The 14368-nt window shown below is 42.6% G+C and overlaps 1 protein-coding gene across 2 annotated transcripts in view; it reads right to left on the reverse strand.

Moving 5' to 3' along the window:
* Nucleotides 1-14368, reverse strand: part of ITGA9 (integrin subunit alpha 9) — a 173404-nt gene that overhangs the window by 57671 nt on the left and 101365 nt on the right. For both annotated transcript variants that reach the window (XM_088654274.1, XM_088654275.1), the window contains one exon: nt 14128-14278. In XM_088654274.1, coding sequence (XP_088510400.1) covers nt 14128-14278 — 151 coding nt within the window. The remainder of the gene's footprint in view (nt 1-14127; nt 14279-14368) is intronic.

Genomic DNA, 14368 nt, shown 5'->3' on the forward strand with positions numbered 1-14368 from the left:
CAATCTTCCTAACAATACTATACTAGCCACTATGGATGTGGAATCTCTATATACCAACATCCCACACAATGATGGTTTACAAGCCATAAGGAACACCATTTCAGATAAAACCACAGCGGACTTTGCTACCAAACTCTGCCACTTTGTCCTTACCCACAACCACTTCAAATTTGGTGATGACCTGTTCCTCCAGATCAGCGGCACAGCCATGGGCACCCGCATGGCCCCACAGTATGCCAACATCTTCATGGCAGATTTAGAACAACGTTTCCTTAACTCCTACCCACTCAAACCTCTCCTGTACCTGCGATACATTGACGATATTTTTATTATCTGGACACATGGACAACAGACCCTGGAAACCTTCCACCAGACATTCAATGACTTTCACCCCACCATCAACCTAACAATGAACCAATCTATGCAAGAAATACATTTTTTGGACACTACTATAAAAATACAGGATGGACGTATAGACACCACCTTATACAGAAAACCAACTGACCGACAAACATATCTACATGCTTCTAGCTACCATCCCAAACATACCAAACAATCCATCGTATACAGCCAGGCCTTACGTTACAACCGCATCTGTTCCAACTCTACAGACAGAGAATCTCACCTAAGAGATCTACAGCAAACCTTTTTAGAACTAAAATATCCACCTGATGAAGTTAAACAACAGATCAACAGAGCCAGACAGATACCTAGAGAGAACCTGCTGCAAGACAGACCCAAAAAAGAAAATAACAGAACACCACTAGTCATCACATACAGCTCCCAAGCTAAAACAGTACAACGCATCATCAGAGATCTACAGCCTCTCCTGGACAATGACCGCTCCCTTTCTCAAGCTCTGGGAGGAAGACCTTTCATTGCCTACAGACAGCCACCCAATCTTAAACAACTCCTCACCCACAATAATACAACCACCAGACTTAACATGGACACTGGTACCAGAGCCTGCAATAAACCCAGATGCCAACTTTGCTGCCACATACACCCAGACAACACCATTACTGGCCCCAACAACATCCAACATACCATCTCAGGACTATTTAATTGCTCATCCTCTAACATTGTGTATGCCATCAAATGCCAACAGTGCCCTTCAGCTCTCTATATTGGACAAACAGGCCAAACCCTACGCCAAAGGATAAATGGACATAAATCTGACATCAGGAACCAGAAGACAGAAAAACCAGTAGGAGAACACTTCAATCTCCCAGGACATTCTATACAAGATCTCAAAGTAGCTGTCTTACTACAAAAGAATTTCAGAAATAGACTGGAAAGAGAAGTTGCTGAATTGCAACTTATCACCAAGCTCAAAACCATGGAGGGACCTGGTTTGAACAGAGATATCGGGTTCTTATCACATTATACATGATAAGCGATCTTCAGCCATCTCAACCCTTGCTTTTTCATGCAAAACCATTTGCAGTCGTTTGCGGTCATCAACAGCTATCAGTCAGTCAATCACCCATTTCCACCACCCTTCTGAGTGATCCCCCCTCCCCATCCCCATCCCCACCCCTCCCCACCCCTTCTCTACATAAGTGCCTGGAAACTTCCATTTCACTGTATCTGAAGAAGTGTGCATGCACACGAAAGCTCATACCAAAATAAAAACTTAGTTGGTCTTTAAGGTGCTACTGAAGGAATTTTTTTATTTTACTTCGATCCAGACCAACACGGCTACCTACCTGTAATGTAGACAGGAAGTTCTGGAAATGTGCGTGTGCGTGAGTGTTTTTTTGAAGAAGAAAAAACAGAAATCAAAAGATGCTTGTGAATTTTGCAGAGCAGCTCTGCAGATGCAAGGTTCTGAATTATTGCTCAGGATAAGCAACTAAATGTCTCTGTGTTTATCCAAGACAAGCAGCCAAAAACCTTTATGGGTTCTCTCATTGCTGTTTGTAATACTGAATGCCATTTTAACTCAAAGGTGGAGCTACTTCTGCATTTCTCTTCGCATGCTCTCTGGGACAGATGCTGATGTAAGATTATCATCAGCACAAATACTAGTTCATTTCTACCAAAAAAGGAGAAGTCTGTTCCCTCTGCAAGTCAGGTTCTTGTGATAAAATGCCATTAAAGCTAGAGGATTCTAACAGAGGCTCCCTTAAGAAAGCCCTGGCGAGAGTCTCGTTTTGGACTCGCTTGTGTTTTCTCTGTCTTTTGAAATCCTTCTTTGACTTCTTTCCTTTTAAGAGAGATGAAGCTATTATTTCTCCAAAGGACCGAATTTATCACCAATTCAGTTATCATGTCAAGGAAGGAATTACATCTGACGCAGCTAAAGAGCAAAGTCTATTTTGGTAGTTCGGTCAAAATGCACGAGGCAAAACCTGAAAGCTTAAAAGAGAATAAGTTCTCAGATTAAAGATGGGAGACATCTCGCCACTTTAATAATACATTTTTTTAAAAGGTTGACTGGTAGAGCATTAATGAATATCAGTGCAAAGAACTAAGTGGGATGAGGGAGATGAACAGGAAGATATGTGTGTAGCCCTACTCAACAGATCCAATTTATGAGCTGATCCAATGTGCCTTGCTCCACCTGTCATACGTCCTATTAGTCACACCCCTGGTGTCCAAACATGCAGTATGAAGAGGGAGGGTGTCTTCATACATTTAGCCATACTTCCACGCATGATCGGGATTCCAGGTGGCATGGGATTGTTGCATCTTATTGCATACATCTTAGGGCAGGGCTGATCAGAGCGATCCAACATGAGAGAGGGATGAGGCTAGTGGCTGGCTGTGGCATGCACTGATTCAACTTAATTTATTCGTTTACTGAAATAATTGGCATTCAGAGAACACCAAATCAATTCACAGAACAACAGCAGTGTACAATGCTCGAAACAACGAAACTTTTGAAAGCGCAAGGGGCGGGGATGGGGAAAAAAAGAGGAAATAGTAGGAGGCATAGGAACTGGGGTGAAGATGAAAGTGTGGGAATCTTCAGGGTGGCAGGAGAGGATATATGATTAATATCCTTCCTAACTTGCGGTAGCAAGTTCCTTTACATAGCAGAGTTACATTCCCCTTTTATATGCACAGCAGATAGCTGGTTGCAGGCTCGTGTGAGCCTCTCACTATTGTACAATTCAATTTGTCTCAGATTGAATTGTATGTTCCTGGTAAATTCCCCTGAATCCCTCTTTAAAAAAAATAAAGATGCGGCAATCTTATTCAAAGTCAATAAAAGGAGTTTTCTCACATCAGTTCACAGTTGGATTCCTGAAGGCAGACTTAGTTACAAATATGTACATGTGGATCTACCCTATATGGGGGAATAATCCCAGTGATTCTGCTAGCTGAGAGCTAGCTGAGAGCTAGCAGAGCAGTCCTAGCTAGAAGCTGGTCAAACGAAGAAGGAAGTAAAGAAGAGAGAAAGGTCTGCTGCATGACTCATCCTTTTGTTACCTGGACGCCCACCTTCTATCACATGCAAAAGGAAGGATGCTCCAGCCAGGAGAAACAGAAGTTTTGACTGGCTGGACCAAACATTCCCTTGCATGTCTTCTCTAGCATTACAAGGAATGTTGTACTTGACTGCCTCTCATGCATCACATCCCACAGAAAGCAGGCACATGAAAAGGTCTTAAGGAGGTGGCGGCTTCAGCTTTGTAATTGGGCAGAAGGTGAAAAGTGTACTTAGTAGCGGCAATATGTGGGAGGAGGAAGATGCAGGTGATTCAAAGCAGGTGTACTAAAGGAGCGGAGAGGCATGAACATGGGGTGGTGGTGGAAGGGGTACAAAGTGGGACTGCAGAATGGAAGAAGTGGCCTCAGAAATGGAGTCGGGAAGGTGAACAATGGGGGGCAGTAGTTGCATTCATTCATTACCTGTCCTTCACCCTAAGGTGCTGGGATGGGTTGCAGCATTAAAAAAAATGGTAAAAATTATTTTTAAAAATCTTGTCGCATGGGGTGGGGAGGAGAAGCTATTGGGGCTTGTGGGGGAATGGCAAGAGGGACGGCAAAGAGCAGGTGTACATTGGTAAGGCAGTAAGTTTGTGAGCATCTCAAGAAGAAGACGGCTTCACCCCAGTATGGCTCCCCTTTATCACATACACAGCCCAACAAGACAATGACAAAAACCCACCAACAGCATACAAATCAATATGGCTAACCTGATCCAAAACACCCACCCACCCCACTCACACACGAAACAAAGACCACCACAGCCAACCACAAAAGAACAACCATACCCTAGGCCAACCCCAACATCTCTCACCACCAAAGGAACACAAGCGAATAGCAGAAAACCTGCATAAGTGATGCTGACAAAAAAACCCACATATATTAAGTAAAATAGAAACATTGTCATCTGACCCCACCCCCACCCATCTTTCCCCATCTACCTCTTTCCCCCTTTTCTTCCCAATGTCTCAACAAATAAAACTGATTTGTAAAAATGTTACGAGAGACATTGCACATATTTTTGTAAATCAAGAAAATCTTTAATTGAAAAAATGCATTGCTTTGTAATCACCAAAAAGAGAAAAATGATCAGAATTAAAATCTTACACTTTTGGTAAACACAACTGTAAGCACAGGAAGTTGATATATGTGCTTTGAGGTTTTAACAGGAATAGCTAGTAGAAGCTTCAAGAATCGTCTGCCATTCTATAATTTAAAATGAATCCAGAACAGGACTTAAACCTTTGCTTCTGGATCACAAGTGTTATGCTGGAAAAGTGCCACTCTTTTTTTTTAATCAGTTGTATGTACACCTTGGGGACGCGGGTGGCGCTGTGGGTTAAACCACAGAGCCTAGGGCTTGCTGATCAGAAGGTCGGCGGTTTGAATCCCCATGACGGGGTGAGCTCCCATTGCTCGGTCCCAGCTCCTGCCAACCTAGCAGTTCGAAAGCACGTCAAAGTGCAAGTAGATAAATAGGTACCTAAATGGCGTTTCCATGTGCTGCTCTGGTTTGCCAGAAGCGGCTTTGTCATGCTGGCCACATGACCTGGAAGCTGTACGCCGGCTCCCTCAGCCAATAACGCGAGATGAGCGCCGCAACCCCAGGGTTGGTCACGACTGGACCTAATGGTCAGGGGTCCCTTTACCTTTTATGCACACCTTGCACAGTGAGACACATAGGAAGACGATGCGTTGCAACTGCATGGGTCATTTTTTTACAATGGTTCTACACCGGTGTGCACACCTGAACTCCATGCTGCGAATTAAATAAAGACTGGTGTAATCTCTGGGCTGTTGTCTATGTGGCGTTACTAAAAGCTATTGCACAAAGATCAGCTTCTCAGTTTGGATTTAGGGAACATGACATGGAGAGGGGGGTGGGGCTATTTTATAAAGAACACAGGGCTGTCACTGAAAATGTCAGCCCCGTGAATTATCTGCATCGTTTTCTCTCCTGTAAAATATGTAGCACCAATTGGGAGAATATAGGTGTGGCCAACGAAGCACTTAAATTTATTCAGGTTTCATCAGCTGGGGTGGGTAGGAAGCGGGTGAGACATTCTATTGTGGCTTATTAATACTTTGGTTGCGATTAACAATTTCAAAGCTCTCGCTCCATAAACACTATCACACTCCCATAGTCCATTCATTCATTAGAATGATATACGGCAAAGTTTTTAAAAGGCAACTGTGTCTTGCTGCCAAGGAAAAGAAACTCCATTTCTTAAGAGCCAAAACTAATAACTTCTCACATACTGTGAAAGGCCAGAGAGAAGCCTCTTTACAGAACTTACTTTGTATGGAACAGATCAGACACTGTTTCATAGATTTCATAGGGCTATAGAGTTGGAAGGGAACTTAGGGTCATCTAGTCCAACCCGCTAAAATGCAGGAATCTCAACATGTAGACCCCCCCCCATCCAGTTTGAAACCATACTGGACCCTGCTTAGTTTTGAATTAGTATTAATGGCTAGTCTTTATATACAATCCACACCTGACAAAGGGAGAAACTATTTTGCGGAGATCTTTCTTGATTTAAATCCTAACAATTTAATTTTGTATGATCTTCTCCTGTAAATACTGGAAAGGACCAGTTACCAGCACTACACTGGTTACATTATGAAAATAAATTTTGCTAATATTCAAGGCATTCAAATTTAGCTGGCCTTGTTCATACGTAATGCTAAGACAAACCATGGGTTAGTGAGAATGAACACGGATATATATTTTCAAATAATGCACACTCACTCTTGCATTTAGAAAGCCTTTAAGGGAGGGAGATAGGGCAGCTGACAAACTACTGGAAGCTGAGCTGAAACTTGTCTTTGATTTTGCCAAATCCAGATCTGCAGGCCAGCTTTAACCACTAGACTTCAAAGCCCTTCTTGATGCACAGAGAAAGACCACAAGAAGTTATCAGAAAGTCGATTCACATGTTAGCTGAAGAGAGAAATAAAGAGTTAAGGGACTAACGTGGGACTGACAAGACCATGGAAAAGGAGGCTGTCAAAATGATATTTAAGATAAATGAGCTTCCTCTGCTTGCCCCTTTAATCTGAGCCTAATCCTTTTAAAACCAGGATATCTGCAACCAGTTACAGTAGATGCAGTAGGTTCTTACATCTCAAGGTCAAACAAATCCCAAGCAGCTGAATTTCTTATATATATATATAAAAACTTATAACAGCAACTCCCCAGTGAAAAATAAAAAGGAAATAGCAGCTGATCAAGGATGCATTTTCTAGAAATCTAAATGCCGCAGATGGGCCATAAATGAACTACATTTTAGAAGATAAATCTGTTGTTTTTTTTTAAAAAAGTAACACTAATTATAGGCAGAGGAATAGGAGATGGCAGTGCATGAATGAATGACACAGTGATCCTATGCTGTTGCCTTTTTCCTGTATAAATCAGCTTCGGTTATGGCCAAAATGACTATACATATTAGAAATGAGATGAGGGTTATTTGTGTGTATGTGTTCATGTAGAAAACCACCTCCTTCCCTAGTATAAGCTCAGACAAAATGAAGGCAACTGCATGGAGCGTAGAAAAGAACATCCCTTTCAATACGAAGACCACAAATCTTCTTAATTGCACCTTTGAATCTGTTAAATAAAAACCCTTAAATCTCTCCTAAGGAGTAAATGCCTGACCAAATGGAATGAGAGCACGTAAGACAGGAAATCAGGCCTGTTTGTACAAAACAGACATGCCCCAAATTACACGGTGGCATGTCCAACTTGGAAAAGATAGCTTTTTGGAATTACCACAACGACGATTATGGATTGACCAGAAGTTATGTGTTGTGCATGTGGATGTCATATTGCTATAACATTTCAGGTCAAGTCTTTCTTTGTCAGTATTCTAAGGCCTGGTCTACACAACGCAGCAGGATGAGGCAGCAGAATAGACTGTACCGCTTCAGATTATTTGCAGACAGGTTTTTATTACATGGAGCGAGATATTTGCAACTGGTATGGCCCACTTTTAATTTAACATGGTACAGTCCCTCCCACTTCATTCTGCAGCTTGGTGTACACATACCCTCCAACATTTATCCAATTAAAATAGGAACGTCCTATTCCATGATTATACACACACACACCACTCTGGACGGCTTCCAACATATATGAAAACATTAAACATAAAAAACACTTCCCTATATAGGGCTGCCTTCAGTTGTATTCTAAAGGCTCCTTGGCTTGGAGGGTCGCAAAAATCCATACCCTCCAATGAAAATAGGGACGCCCTAAGGAAAAGCAGGACATTCCGGGATCAGAAACAGGAATGGCTTCTGTAAATCTGGGAACTGTCCTTGGGAAACAGGGACTGTTGTACATGAATCAGCCACACACTTCTTCAAAAATACCTGCTGAGACATGGGTTGGGGTTTTTTTTCCAGTTGTAGATGTGTCTAATTAAGTCTGTCATGCAAAATGCATAGGATTTGAAAAAAAGCCAAACTATCTCTCAACTGAGCATCATTATTTTATTACTGTGAAGCTGCATGGAAGTTTAACCCATTTCTGCCCGCTTCTAATAACTCAGCAGCCTAACAATTCTGCACTGTAACTACGTAGTTTTCAAATGATTTAGTGTCACCTCTGTTAGGCAGATAGGAGCCATATGAAATGGGATATCTAAAATGGGATAGCAAAACAGATGCAACTCTTGAAGTTGAAATGCCAAGCATTCAACATTAGGGCTCTAGTACATGTAGCAGTTGTACAAATGGGGGGATTTTTTTTGCTAGGGCAGCTTTTTAACCTTCTTGGAACATGACATGCTATCAACATAATCATAAAAAGTATCAGTTCTAATCTTAAGAGGCTGACCACTCATCTTAAAACTTGAAGATAACATTTAGCATGTAATAAAATACTGTGTTCTAGAACACAATCCTATATAGTTCTGTCCAAAGATAGAAGAAGAAGAAGAAGAAGAAGAAGAAGAAGAAGAAGAAGAAGAAGAAGAAGAAGAAGAAGAAGAAGAAGAAGAAGAAGAAGAAGAAGAGGAAGAAGAAGAAGAAGAAGAGGAGGAGGAGGAGGAGGAGGAGGAGGAGGAGGAGGAGGAGGAGGAGGAGTTTGGATTTGATATCCCGCTTCATCAAAGTGGCTAACAATCTCCTTTCTCTTCCTCCCCCACAACAACCCTCTGTGAGGTGAGTGGGGCTGAGAGACTTCAGAGAAATGTGACTAGCCCAAGGTCACCCAGCAGCTGCATGTGGAGGAGCGGAGACATGAACCCTGTTCCCCAGATTATGAGTCTACTACTCTTAACCACTACACCACACTGGTTCCATTGGACTTACTCCCACGTAAGCAGGTTTGGAATTGCAGTGTCAATGTAGAGCATGATATGTTTTGATTGATTACAAGGATTACCCATTCTCATAATCTGCCTGCACTTAAAAATTTAATGCATTTTTTAAATCAAATAACTGAATCCACTCTAGGCTGCTATAACTTGAACCATTTACCACCAGGCGGTAGCTTTTATTGGAAGCTTTTTCATCACAGAAGGCTCAAAGGTGTTTGTAGCACATACAAATGATACTGTGTTACACGGCCAGACTTAAACCTAGTTCTTATTGAAGAGGGAACCTGGGGGCAGGGGTGATGGAAACTCCTTCACAGAATAACAGTCCTACTCGTGAGAAGACTAGGCAAGAGCAACATCTGGCTTTTGTTAGGAAAAGCGCCCACCTGCACTCTGAAGCCACAGGCTTATCACTTTCATGAGAACTTTAGTGTTTGGTTACTTGGTCATGATTGCTTTGAGACAAGAATCCTCCATGAGCTGATAAATTTTTTTTATCCTGTAGTAACAACAAAGCAACTACTTTCAGTGACTGGCCAAACAATGGCTCAGTTCCTCACCTGGACTACTGGTCCACTTTCCTTGCATTCCAGGTCTTTCCCATCATGATCCCTCTCTCTCTCACACACACCCTCCTCGAGCCAGCAGGGACAGCTCCTTTACCCTCAACCAAATTCCACCTACCCTCAACCAAATTCCACTTGGCTTCAGATTTGACTTGAAAGACACTACAGTAAATGTCCCATGGACCATCTAACATACTACTCATCATCTCTGCAACAGGCTTTTGCAAAATGGCAATTTTGGATTCTTTCCGGAGCAGGAACTCAGTCATTGGTACATATGGACTGAAACACTGCCTTGATGTGCCACTTCTCCAATGAGAAAACTGGCCCTGACCAAGTATTCCATATCTCCTTTGGGTAGCCTACTGAGAGTCCACCAAAGGAAAAAAATATAACAACCTATCACATTTCCAAAAAACAGCCCTAGCTGCTCTGAGTACATTTCACTTTCCCCTTACGAAACTGCTGGGGATAGGGAGTCTTAGGGAAGGAGAGTCTGAGAATACTTTATTTTTTAAATGTTTGCATCTAGGGGGTAAAGAGAGAATTTTTCCCATGCTGGCACAAGCCACAAAGATCACAGCATCAATGCTTCAGGCACTGAAATAAAACAGCAGGACTGCTTTTAGGGCACTGGGCACCTCTGGGAAGGAGTCATTGGCCAACGGCTAACCATGGTTTGTGTATCAGGAACCCCCAACAGGCTTGCTCACTTCTCATCCTCACACACACACTTTCTCTCTTCTCTGTTCATCATTATAAACATGAGAGTCCAACCCACTGCTCAATGCAAAGCCAGCAATACAGGATGCTACAGCATCCCTGGCAATGCGTATCCAGCCTCTGAGTTCCACTAGGCAGGAACCCAACTTAGCCTTCAGTCAAGGAAGGTTGCTAGTTCAGAACCCAAATTCTAGACAAAGCAGTGCTTGTAGCCAGGACATATCATATGCCAGTTAAATGCTAAGTCTGACTCTGCAACTCTTACATGGCTGATATCCTCGGCGACTTCAATAAGCAAAGCAGGACTGGGAACTTCTCCTTTTTAAAAATGTTCTTAACAAGAGGGCAGTCTGGTTTTCCGAACCTGCTACTACCAAAATGTCTAAATGAGCTAGCAAATGAAAGAGGACAATTACTGAGCAGTCCCTGTCATTACGGCATATTGATATAGAACATGTAATTGGGTGAGGCCCATTTCCAATATATATAATTATCATACTGTTGGGGTTTCAGTTCAGGGTGCCATTTATCTCTCAGCACAATCTCAAACTGCCACTCTTAAAAGCAAGCAAAAGACTCTCTGGTGTGAAAGATGCAGCTCCTTTCTAATAAAAACCGATAAACTTCTAGGTCTTGTTACAAAGAAAATAAGCCGGGAGGTCAATGTCTCCTGTTGCTGCAGAAAAAGGAGAAAGAAGGAGGCCATTAAAAGCTGTCTGTTGTTAATGACCTACAGAGGTCATTAACATTAGGCTCTTTCATTCGAACACAAGCCTGACTTCAAAAGAGTCTAGGATCCCAATTTGCTTGGAAGGGTATCACTGATTTCAGTGAAACTTCCTTCCACAAGACTGTGTCCTGTTGTTTTGCGTACTAACATACTCCAGTTGTTAACTACAAAACCAAACTGCACAAAGAAGACCAGGAGAACAGGGGAGAAAATCCTTCAAATTAACTCAGCATTCTTTGCTTAACATTTTTTTAATTTCTTTGGGTTTATTTTCAAAGGACTCACCCCACTACACACACACACCCTCCAAATGTTCTTCTGTTCAAATTGACTATAGGCTGGATTGAGACAAAGCTAGTCACTTAGATACTATAAAATAAGTTTAGATACTATAAAAATCAATGGCTAATTTGAATCCTATTGATTTCAGTGGAACCTAAGGTGGACTTGGTTTGTATCCAGATCCACTACTATACACTTCTGATCTATGGGAACACATTCAAAATGTGTTCTTTCTATACAGTTGTACCTTGGACGTCGAACGGAATCTGTTCTGGAAGTCCATTTGACTTCCAAAACCAAAGCACAGCTTCTGATTGGCTGCAGGAAGCTCCTGCAGTCAATCGGAAGCTACATAATCCTCGTCGGACGTTCAGCTTCCAAAGGAATGTTCGAAAACCAGGAAACTCACTTCCAGGTTTCGATCGTCCAGGATCCGATTTGTTCGGGAGCCAAGGTGTTCAAGATCCAAAGTATAACTGTATATTGATCAGTACATCCAAGAGTATAGAAGCATTCTAAATAAAGTGTTTTCTGTGGGGGAGAGGGAGAAATTTCTTTATTTCTGAAATATTCATTGACAACTAACCTTGCAAAATGTTTGCCACACGGATGGCCATTTCTAAAACAGCAATGCTAGAACAACTAACCCAGTGATGCAAAGTTAATAAGCAGGCACACTTGAAAGCACACCTCAAAGTATCCTCTCTATAATGATGCACATTTTGAGGACTAATTGTCCTTTAAGCCTATGGAAAGGAGCCTTTCAGCCTCTGGCCAAGGCACTGATGCTAGCTGGCTACATAGCAGTGTGGAAACAAAATAGCTCAATAAATGAAGTCTTTTAAATATCAGCGTGCCCTTTCTCACCCCAGTGAAGAGGAACAAGGGGTTTGCCCAGAAATCCCATTAACATGGCTCATGAAATTTCAGAGTCTAAAGGAAATGAGAGCCAGCAACAATAACACATGCATGGAAAGTAAATGCTACTCTAATAATTACTGAGCTGGGGCATATTTCTTCCTTTAAATCATACCATTAGATATTCAGTGTCGATGCACCTAATATCGGTTTTCGGGAGTTTACATAAGCCACTTGAAACAAAGAACCAGTTATTGTCCTCACTTCTCGTAGCTACAATAACCACATGAAAGCCTATTACATTTAATCTACTAAGCAGCGCTTAGCAGGCATATGAAAAAACAAACCGAGATGCACGGCAGGTTACTGTATATCAGGAGGGCTATCCGAGGGAGATTATAAACCTGGCAGGCAGGGTGGTCTTGATTATGAGGTTTACCTCTGCTGAGAATGCATTTCAGGTGGCAATATGGGGGAAAGATGGGCCTCTTCGGCTGGATCGTGTTCATGAACAGAGCAGCTGCTAAAAGTATCCGGACCAAGCTGCTTTTTTCAGTGGAAACGTGCTTTACATAGGACCACTAAGCACAACACCATTGTGTTGTTGTTGTTGAGGTGGACGGGTCTGCTTGTCTCTAGGTATGTGCTTGTGCAGCAAAAGAAATATGTAAAGTGGAACATGGAAGACACAGCATACCTTCACAGATGGGTGGGACCTTCATAGCTCTCAAGAATCAAGGGAACTTGGAGGCTTCCCTTGAAATCATTAAGAACAGGCATCCCCAAACTTTGGCCCTCCAGATGTTTTGGACTACAATTCCCATCATCCCTGACCACTGGTCCTGTTAGCTAAGGATCATGGGAGTTGTAGGCCAAAACATCTGGAGGGCCACAGTTTGAGGATGCCTAAGAGTCAAAGGGGCAGATTTGTATCTTTAGTTATCTCACTCAGCTCATGCCTCCTTGCAGCTGAAAAGCAGGAGAGGTTAGCTGAATGAAATAATAAGAGATAGCAAAGCTTCTCTCCCTCCCCCATTTCTCAATACATCATCAAACTTTGGGAGGTTTAATTTAGGTTTTACATTTTGTAAACTGCATAATTTTAAGTCTCTTCAGAATCTGGATGGTAAAAAGTGGGGTGTGTAAGTCTGCTCCCAGACTTTGGAACTCCCTTCCTAGACTGTTTTATTTTGGGAACTGTTTTTTTAAAAGGCTTTTAATAATGCTGTGCTGTTTTTTAATAGCCCAATACAAGAAGAAAGCTAAAAGCATCTGGGCAATCAAGTGAGAATTATTTTCGCTCTCGCGATCAAACCAGTGACTGCGAGAATATTAAGAACAGAAAGTAGCTGCAGAAAGCTTCTTCTGCACAGAAGCTTTTATGTGTAAAATAGCTTAATAAAGATAAATAGGAGAGCCAAGCTCCCTTGATTTTGCACCCCTAAGACAAATGAAAGCAGTTAAAACTCCACTAATCTCCATGGTCTGAAACCTAAAATAAGTTAATTTATAGAAGTTAACAAAAGGAAAGGGACGCAGGTGGCACTGTGGGTTAAACCACAGAGCCTAGGGCTTGCTGATCAGAAGGTCAGCAGTTCGAATCCCTGTGATGGGGTGAGCTCCCGTTGCTCGGTCCCAGTTCCTGCCAACCTAGCAGTTCAAAAGCACGTCAAAGTGCAAGTAGATAAATAGGGACCGCTACAGCGGGAAGGTAAATGGCGTTTCCATGTGCTGCTCTGGTTCACCAGAAGCGGCTTTGTCATGCTGGACAGTTGACCTGGAAGCTGTACGTCGGCTCCCTCGGCCAATAATGCGAGATGAGCGCGCAACCCCAGAGTCGGCCACGACTGGACCTAATGGTCAGGGGTCCCTTTACCTTTAACAAAAGGAAAGCTCCTTCTCTTCCTCTCCTTGAGGAACCCCCCAAAAGCCTGAAATACCCCATCAAAAAAAACATCTCTGGGGGTTCAAGAGGACCCTACTGAGGAATATGGGGCAGGGTGTGGGGAGCTGCTGAGAGAGGAGGGAACAGGAAACCTTCTTTCCATGAAGGTGGGGGTGGTCAGAGGTGACTTCAGGGTGTAGGATGAGATGAGAAACTTTCATTCCATTTACTTCCATAGTTTATCTTGAAGTCCAAGCTCATGACTTCAGAGTAACAAAAATACAGCATTGCCTGCCCCCAAGGCTGACCAGGCATTCCTACTTTTTGCCACATTTTGATGAAGAAGAGCTCTCTGGAGAAGTTGAAGGCGACGTTCGTGTCATACGCATCGTCCCCAATGTTGGAGATGGTGATGTTCACGGAAACGTTCTTCACGGCTCCCAAAGCCAGATAGGGAGCCCTACCATCCACACTGTGAACAGAAACGACAACAGGTTAACCCTTTGCTACCCATTCCCATCTTTTCTCAATTCACAGTAGAGAAACGTGACATCTCCCTTAA

Source organism: Zootoca vivipara, chromosome 11, assembly GCF_965207765.1.
Source record: "Zootoca vivipara chromosome 11, rZooViv2.hap1.1, whole genome shotgun sequence".
NCBI lineage: Eukaryota > Metazoa > Chordata > Lepidosauria > Squamata > Lacertidae > Zootoca > Zootoca vivipara.